Here is a 9787-nt window from a genome sequence, read left to right on the forward strand (position 1 = left end):
AAGAACTGTCGACGTCGTCAAAAGAATCCCTTGAAACAACAAGCTTAGGGAAGAACTTCACTTGGCCAGAATCTCCTTGGATCAAAGAAACAAGAATATTAAGTAAAAAGATGACAGTGGACTTTAAAGAGAAATTCGATGACGAGAGGAAAACGGTAATTTTAAGAAAACGGACCGCTGAACAAAAGTCAAAAGATAAGCTTATATCACGACGAGAAGGTTATTTTTTTAAATAAAAAAACAAGAAAAGGCTAACGACAGCAGAGGAAAACGTAAAAGTGAAATTGGTAACAATGGTAATAATGGTGATAGAAGGAATATTACAAAACATTAGGATATGGTCAGAAAACAAGATTCCAAAAGGACAGAATTCGAACAGTGAGTATAGATAAATAATTAAGACATTCACTTCTTTGAATGTAATTAATAATAATTATATTGTACAAGACTTGATATAATTTTTTTACATTCATGTTTGAACTATCTAGAATTAATGATGGAAAACTCAATATCATGTTCATGGTCACCCATTGCGATTGTGAATTCTTTTGAAATCTGATGAAGTATAAGTGTTGTGACCCATGAATGGTTTATACACACATCGTTGATTTGTCCTATATATTGATAGAGGGCGATATTTGTGCACCATATTATGACTTTAATATCACCGTCACCAACTAGCCTATCTGACTTGAATGACTATCGCTACTATATTCTGCTATCCTATTAACTGAATAGTGTAGTAGCGATAGTGGTTCAAGTCTATAGATAGGCTATTCACCACGCCACACATATACACGCGCTCGTTTAGCGTTTTTTCTACTTTTTTTACCTATCTACCTACCTACCTACCGACCTACCGACCTACCTACCTACCTAACTAACTAACTAACTAACTAACTAACTAACTAACTAACTAATCTAACTAACTAACTAACTAACTAACTAACTAACTAACTAACTAACTAACTAACTAATTAATTAATTAACTAACTAACTAACTATTTAACTAACTAACTAACTAACTAACTAACTAACTAACTGACTGACTGACTGACTGACTGACTGACTGACTAACTAACTGACTAACTGACTGACTGACTAGCTGACTGACTGACTGACTGACTGACTGACTGACTGACTGACTGACCGAACCATCTTCTAATAAGATAAGTTGAGAAACGTAAAAAAATAAAGCTCATGGTCGCCCGGATCGGCAAATTAAACATAACATATATTTAACATGATATGTAGCCATGGTAACGACTCCAGAGTTAGTCTATTGAGGTAACTCGTAGTATTGCAATAAAGTATATACATCTTTTTCAAACTATCATTATCAAAATCGTAGTTGTTATTCTGAGATCTATTGAACTTTAAATATTCAGGGGAAATCGATTGTCTTCATGGAGAAATTCCAGTTGAAGTCCAGACTAATCGTTCAGCAAATATTGATATGCATGCATATGAAGTTTATTTCTCAGTACAAATAGCTAGAAGAAAAGTAAAACAATGAATGAATGGCAGTGACATATGCGTGGCGACAAGACTAGAACATATAGTTTTCAAGAAATAAAACTAATCGACACTTGGATTCGTGGGCAAATAGGTGGAAATCCGTCTAAACCAATGTAAACCACGGAAGCAAATTTTCTTACTGATATCAATTTGCATTATTTGATAAATTCGTTTGAACATGGAAGTATCACCCACTTCTGTGAATGAATGAATGAATGAATGAATGAATGAATGAATGAAAAACATCGATGAAATAAGACTAAGCTAGGGTGTCATTTTTGAATCTTTGGTGACCTAGTAGTTACAATCAAAATGGCGGACATTTAAGGCATGACATTCTCCTTCACCCGGATTTCTTGGTTGTGTAGTGGTACTTGTGCCAGTGTTTTTTTACAATAGGAGAGTAGTTTTAACAAATTATTAATCATGACGACACTTCGGCCCTTCACGTGTGATGATATGTTCCGATTCAACAGTGTGTAAGTATCCGTTATGCATGTTAAATCATCAAGAATGTGGTCGCGTTGAATGCAAAGGCAAATGCATGTCTATCAAGTATCATGGTGGTAACATTTTACAGGCGCAGGCGTTACTGCCAGGGCTGCACTGACCTACAGAGGTATGTTGTTGTTGCAGGTATGTTATTACAGTAGCTAGCACAAAGGCAGCGGACGGTTTACTGTTGGAGATTTCCGTAGTTAGAAATTTCGAATGCCTGCGACTAGTGTACATACTACATGTGTAAATAATAGTTTAATAATAAACTTTATTGTAACATCGTCTATATTTCCAGATATCAGTACAAATACAATACAATAAAGTAAAAAGAAAAATACTTGTATTGACCACACACAAAAAAGAGTAATTTCACAATGTGAAAATCAACACAGCATATTGGTTATACAGATAGTGATGAGCCTCTGAGGCCAGATGTAAGCAGAGGGCCTAAAAAGTAGTAAATGTATTTGTCGAATGTATATCACAACGCAGCTGGTATATTTGGTTCAAATGATATTCTCGAATTTTGAATCCATGTTGAATAAATTTGCTTATTTCAACTAATGTATTTTTGTCTTTTACTATAAGAATCTTTATGAGATTCTCATTATCCGTGCTTGTACCAGAATATATATTTAATTTGTTACAGCGTTCTTTCCTTTCATTTTGATATCCTGTACAGCGTAATAAAAAATGCTCCTCGTCTTATATTTCACCTTGTTTACATACAGGGCATGTCCTGCTTGATAAGGTGGCGTTTATGTATCTTCCAGTTTCTATGTAAAATATGTGCACTAATTCTAAGTTTTGTCATTGCTGATCTGTATTGTGGGTTTTTAATGTCTTCTATTTCTAAATAGTTTTCAAAGTTCATATCCGTTTTAATTTGTGTATATAATGTACGTAGTTTATTTTTATGTTGTTTGTCCTTGTTGTCCTTCATTGTATCCATTATATTTTTGTGGAGAAGCAACTTTAACTTTTCTTTAAATCTAGCAATTAGGTTTTCACTGTTGGAGTGGTTTGGTTCAACTGTCCAGACCTTATCCATACTTAAAAGTTTTAATGTTTACTTCATTCCTGTGGCCCAGGATTGTATTCCTCTGGACAGTTTACTCGGACAGTTACTAAGCTTCCTTAGTTAGGGTAGTTTATGCTTTCTGTGAGATCTTTAGCCAATATTTGAACATTTTTTGTCAGGCCAGATACTAGTAGGGGATAGCGACCTAGTTCCATAAGGCAAGCTGTATTGGAAGCTTTACAGTTTACATTTAGTATGAATTTGCAGAATTTTATGTGTAGTTTTTCCATGGGATTTGAGAGTTTCATTAGGTTTTGAGACTGGTTTATGTTTTCATGTGACCAAACCTCACTACAGTATAGCAGAATGGGCTTCACCACTGCATGAAATAATTTAAGATGTAATTTGATGGGGATAGTTGTTTCTAAAAACAGGTCTTGCTTTAGTTTAAACAGTGCCTTGATCATGTGTGTACCACAGACAAGTGATTTGACTGACAAGGATCGATGGCATTGCAGAATGACGACAATGTTTTGAAGATTTACTAGTCTATAAAATTTTACTATAGTAACATATTTTCTTACGTTTGTCTGTTCTTTTTTCCTTCTTCTAGGAATCTTGATCCATTAACAGAAACTGTATCCTTTGATTGTATACTGGTATACATCATATACCATATATACCATCTATTCATTATTGCTTGATCTATAGATCTCATTTACATGAAATTCCCTGAACCTGGTGGTTAGTATACACATAACAAAGCAATTCAATTGTAATTCGATTATTCAATTATGATATTCATTTTTTGTTCTAGCAGGAGCAAGGTGTTATAATTTTTCAGAAGCCATTCAAATATATTCGAAAGTAACAGCATGTCTTTTAGTTAAAGGCCAGGGTTTCAATCCCAGGCCCATGCATTAGTGTTATATTATCAATGGAGCCATGAAGATTACATGGGATTACTCTTGTGTTGTATCTAAAGCTCCGCCTGACAACTGTTTTTCACATCAAATTTTAATCCCTCTTTTCTACACTTGAGTCAGAGTGTGTGTGCATGGAGGTAGTACAGGAGAAACAACTCGGAGAGATCAAAAGCTACCTTCATTGTGTGTTTGCCTGTGTAAACCTAAGACCACCAAACTTTCCTACTTGTAATTTGGTTTCATGGCTACATGTACATAATGTAACTACTGCAGTCATTGAAATCTGACACTTTCTGTACAGTCACTATCTCTATAATCTTCTCAAAAGAGGGAGTAATGAAATGTAATGTTATCATATGGCCATACATTATTTCTGCCTGACTGACTGACTGACTGATTGACTGACTGTGTCTGCCTATGACTGACTGACTGACTGTGTCTGCCTATCTGTCTGTCTGTCTGTCTGTCTGTCTGTATGTATGTATGTATGTATGTATGTATGTATGTATGTATGTATGTATGTATGTATGTATGTATGTATGTATGTACATGTATGTATGTATGTATGTATGTATGTATGTATGTATCTATCTTTGTGTGTGTGTATGTAGTATCATGAGGTGAAGCTCTCAGGTGGTTGCTGGTGATTGGGGTTACCGACTGACCAATCAGCAAAGACCTCTTGATGGCTTCACCTCATATTTCATGATTAGTTGTAATTTGTAGCTATACTTCCTCTAGATGTACAAGGTACAATGTATATTTCCATTGTGTGTACATTCACCTGACACAATGTTTAAACTAAGGCAATAGTCTATTAAAACTGCAGTAATTTAGGTGGGGGTGTGTTTTTACCGTATGGTTTGAGAATCTTGGTAGAAAAAAGGGAGAAATGTAGGAAAATTGACATAGTACCTTGTCACTGTAACTATGTGTGTATTACTATGTGTGTGTATTATTAGTAATGTGAACTCAGTAAAAGTAGGTCTTGTCTTGTACATGTTAGTTGTCCTTAGCACAGATACCAGTATGGCCTACCTTTTTACATGCAATACTTGGCTCTTTGGCCAGAATACTTTCAAGTTGCAGAGGCTCCCAATGGTGATATTATGGGCTACAGTAAGTACCACATCATGATCTTGGTGCTGCCACCAATGTCACAATCTTATTTATTTATATTTAAAATATACACCCCCCCCCCCCCCCCCCCCCCCCCCCCATAATGAAATTTCTTTCCAGACTAAGTAACACACACATTGCAATTGTTCTGGTCCTTTCACGTTTAAGTTGTTTAAAAATATACAGACAGACAGACTCTTTGCAATGACTATTATGAAAGCAATGTTCAGTTGTGTTAAAAATCGTAATCCAAAGTACTTCATTTTATGCAAAAATCTAATATTCTCCCTTTCTGGTCTCCAACTTACTTGTCTGTGGTTACATGTCCATTTTGTACCTTCTCTGAGTCCTGTTGTGAATATATTGTATGGAGAAGTGTCAATAATCAAACTGTTTATTTGACAGTAATGGGCAAGGCTGAAGGTTCTGGTGACAACTGGCATGGTCATGTCACAGCTTTGACTGTAGGGCCAGAATATAGACGACTAGGACTGGCAGCTAGACTTATGGATATCCTTGAAGAAGTATCAGAATTGTAAGTAAAAAGGCTAAGATTAGACATAATCATACTAGGTTTGCACTTGCTGGTTTAATTACAGAAAAATTGACATCTCATGTGACAGAAATCTTGCTATTTTGACAAACACAGGGCTTGCCCAATTCCCAACTGATCAGCTATGCAACAGCTGAACTGATAATGATTATTCATGAGCAATAACTTACTCCTGACAATTTACTATTGATAATACATGTATGTCAACTGCCAGAGGGGGGTTGCATAAACTGACCTGTCAGGATTTTGGTAAGCACTGTATTTCACAATCACTTGAGATTTAGATTTCTCTGGGTAGAAAATATTAACTGTATATAGGACCAAATCCTTAATGATCAATAGTGCCCTTTGAACATGTTTTGGCTGGCAAATACCCTAAATGTCTATTCTCATTTTCTGACAATTGATGTTACACATGTTTATGTGGAGATTATGATATGAGGTTTCTGTGAAGACAACATCAGTGGTCTGCCTAGCAGTCCACCATTTCAGTTTACATCATAGAGCAAGAATTTATCTCTACAAAGCTAGGCGTCACAAAGAGGTCATGAAAGTGGCCTGTTTCAACATTGCGTTCTTTACAACAAATTTGTTGGGCAGAACTAGACCATACATGTACCATTCAACCAAGGGTAGGCTGACTTGTATTTATAGTAAGTTTTCAAATAAAAAGTGGTGTGATGGCTCATGTACATGTACAAATGTATTACCCCGAGTACGAGGCAATTCTGCTATACAAACCTTAGACCAAAAGACCCACATTCTGGTCAAGATCACTTGTTTACAGTTTACATACATGTTTATAATAATGAAGTGTCTGTCTCTCCACAGAAAGAAAACCTATTTTGTAGATCTCTTTGTACGTGTGTCAAACAAGGTAGCCATTGATATGTACCATAGACTAGGATACAGTGTATATAGAAGAGTTTTGGAATACTATTCTGGGGATCCCGATGAAGATGCATTTGGTGAGTTGGGAAAAAAATCTCACATTTTTAACCCTGATTTTTTTGGATAATCTAAATCGTCACATAGAATAGACTACTGTTTCATGTCTTGTTCAAAATTAAGCACCTTGTGTAGTAGCTGTTCGCTGACATGTTAAGTACATTGTACCATGCCAACTGAAACACTCGCCTGGCACAACAAAAATCTTACCAACTTTGCTACATTTCATCAGCTGACTCAACAAAACATAAATTTTATCAGCTGGCTTGACTAAAATGATATTAACGTTGTTGCATTTTCATGTGTGAAATATCATCATTTTGGTGTCATTTTGGTAACAATTTGCCAAGGTAATGGTATTATTTTGTTGAACCAGACAATGAATTCTATTTTGTTTAGTCAGGTGATACTCAGATTCACTACTTTTAGGTGAAATGGTTTGAATTGTAAGATGATTTAACTGGGCAGCCAGTCAGCAAATGCCTCAAGAGGGCGCCATACAGCACATCAAATCTTTCGGTGTCAATATCTTAGTAAATTAGCACAAAAATGGCTTGAATCTTTTCTTTTAACTAGTTTTGAACCTTGGCAATCTTTATCAAAAAGTTTGATTCAAATTTTGATTCAACTTTGTCATTTATGCTTTTTTCAGATATGAGGAAAGCAATGTCCCGAGATGTTTTGAAGAAATCTATAGAACCACTAAAGGATCCGGTCCGTCCAGAAGACATTGAATGACATTAGTACGGTGAACCAGAGTAGCAAAGTTTCTATACACAATTACATGTACACTCCATTCATCTCTGTCAGTTTACAAACTAAACTTTATGAACATGCAAAAATTGAAATTTAGAAAGGAAATTAATTTTGTTGGACCTGGCTATATAGATTTCCTGCTCTTTCTTACCCGATCTCAAAATAAATGAAGGGCAGCTGTATTGCTTGTCACACCTGATTTTAATGTGGATTAGGTAAACATGTTTATTTCCAACTTACAAAATTCTGTTTCACGAGGTCGGAGGAAAAAGAGCATGGAAAAAATACAACTTTTACTGTGCCACTTTTCTTCAATATTACAATTTTTAGAAAATATTTGAACAGGGTTTTATCCAGGGTACATGATTCACTTGTGAGATCCACTGGTAGATCTACACTACAAGTGGAACATGTGAGCTAACAATGTATTTTGTAAATTTCATGTGATCATTATTTTCTGGAGGAACTGTGATGTCTTAATGTCATGAAATGCGCCTTGGAAATAAACTGCTTAAATTTTTGCTGCTACTCTGTTCAAGAAAACTCCAACCCATTCTCAGTTAAAATCAAGCAAATAAATCAGGTGTCACGTACAGTTGTTTGAAATAGAGGTCAAAATGATATCAAAATTAAGCCATTTTAGAATCCAATATGGCCGCCAAATCTAATATGGCTGTCAAATACTGTGTTAACTGAATGGGAAAGTACAAGATTGATGATTTCCTTGAAAATAAGACACTGCACCCCCACCCCCGGATTTATTTTATTGTTTCAAAAGGACCAGACACAACCTTTCATACAGCAGTGTTTGGAGAAATTTTAAGAATTTCGAATTTTGGTGAAATTTGTCCCCAAGGCACAGTTTGCCTTCAAAACTTGAGCCAAAATGAAAGTTCAGGTAAATACTAGTAATCATTAGATGTCTGGTAGTCTACCACAAGAGGGGTTTTGTGATGTTTTGGTTAACTCATTGTACCAAATGAAACTAATAGAGTATTGATCATGATAAGGTTTTCTCTACAATATAACCTTAGGAACAATGTTTTAAAAAGAATACAGAACTTGCAAGCAAAATAAACATTCCATAGTATAACATTTATAAAAAAAATATTGCATTGTGGGTGCTCATTAAACAATTTTTTTTGACTATATTAATGTTCATGGCTATAAATGTGGCTGTACAAAAACACTTGGCTATACAAAGTATTATCAAGTACTTCAATTTTAAATATCTTTTTATGAAAGAAAATGTGACAATTTTTATAAGTCTCCATACAAACATAAAGCATACAACATTGGTATAGTAAGAAGTGGTTCTACTTACCCTCAATGGGGGGGAGGGGGGGGGGGAATATGTATGTTTCAAACAATTTAGGGAGGGCGAGTTCATTTCAGGGAGGTGAGGTGTTTGATCAAAACATTCTTTGTGAAATAAATAATAACACAAATAATGATACCTTCAAAATGGTGGAGTAGTGGCCTAATGTTAAAAAAAAATTATTAGAAAATCAATACTTGTACTTTGTAATTGTGAGATTTGATACTTTGGTTCACCAGGAGGCAAATTTTCACACTGCTGCTTATTTGCCATAATTTGTCATTGTTGTATAACACACACACTTTTTTTTTATTTATATGTTGCATTTTCATTACATTTGTTATCTTCCATGGTTAGAATGTATTACTTTTATTATGTAGGTAAGGTTTAGAAACATCTCATTCCTAGTTTTCCAAAATAACTTTTTTTTGTTTTCTGTATTTACTGTTGTTTATAGAATAATAAATATTCCTGTCCATCTGATTATTCTGCGCAAGTGTTTTGTTTTTAGGAACCAAATTGTCAAGATTGAAAATTAATCTCCAACCGTCAAGATTTACAACTAACATTGCACATCATTGTCTCATGCATTGGGATCTGGAAGAGAGTATGTTTTAGAAGTCATACAAATTCCATCGTCACAAACCACGACCATTTTACGATACCATTCTTAACGAGCCGATCCTTACTTTTTATTTCGAAGTGTAGTGGAAGAAATAATACCTCTGGTTTGTGAGAATGATAAATTCTAGCCTTTGCATTTTTGTAATGTGGGGTTCTTTTCTTGGGAGTGGGAAAATGTGTGAAATCTCAGTGAAAACATAAAAAATCAAGTGAATTGATTGGTGAGGGCTCTGTAACATATCCCCTCAACATATTAGGTTCAGGAAGATATTATATTTTTGAAGAAATTGTACAAATTCTAGAGTTTGCATCATGAAGAGTGGTTCTTTTGTGGAATACATGATGTCTGACATAAAAACAAAGAATTCATGAATTGATGGTGGAGGGCTCTGTATGTAGCATATCCCCTATGAACAAACCGAGTTGAGTAAAGTACGTTTACAATGTCCTGAATTTGCATACATGAAGGGTGGTTCGGTTCTTGGATGAGATGCATAACCTCTTGA

The 9787-nt window shown here is 35.0% G+C and overlaps 1 protein-coding gene across 1 annotated transcript; it reads left to right on the forward strand.

The window, feature by feature from the left end:
• Positions 1-1831: 1831 nt before the first annotated feature.
• LOC144449918 (N-alpha-acetyltransferase 20-like) lies at positions 1832-9129 on the forward strand. The gene is made up of 6 exons (XM_078140471.1): positions 1832-1997; positions 3651-3675; positions 4992-5082; positions 5488-5617; positions 6467-6603; positions 7236-9129. The coding sequence occupies exons 1-6, from the start codon at positions 1945-1947 to the stop codon at positions 7319-7321; spliced, it is 522 nt and encodes a 173-aa protein (XP_077996597.1). The 5' UTR covers positions 1832-1944; the 3' UTR covers positions 7322-9129.
• The last annotated feature ends 658 nt before the right edge of the window (positions 9130-9787 follow it).

The sequence above is a fragment of the Glandiceps talaboti genome, chromosome 2 (assembly GCF_964340395.1).
Source record: "Glandiceps talaboti chromosome 2, keGlaTala1.1, whole genome shotgun sequence".
NCBI classification, from domain to species: Eukaryota; Metazoa; Hemichordata; class Enteropneusta; family Spengelidae; genus Glandiceps; species Glandiceps talaboti.

Excerpts from the sequence above, each read along its gene's own strand:
- LOC144449918 (XM_078140471.1), top strand. The coding sequence starts at position 1,945 with ATGACGACACTTCGGCCCTTCACGTGTGATGATATGTTCCGATTCAAC. Across the intron at positions 1,998-3,650 it reads ATGTTCCGATTCAACAGTGT|GAATCTTGATCCATTAACAG; the intron begins GTAAGTATCCGT and ends TCCTTCTTCTAG. Across the intron at positions 5,083-5,487 it reads TGGTGATATTATGGGCTACA|TAATGGGCAAGGCTGAAGGT; the intron begins GTAAGTACCACA and ends TTTATTTGACAG.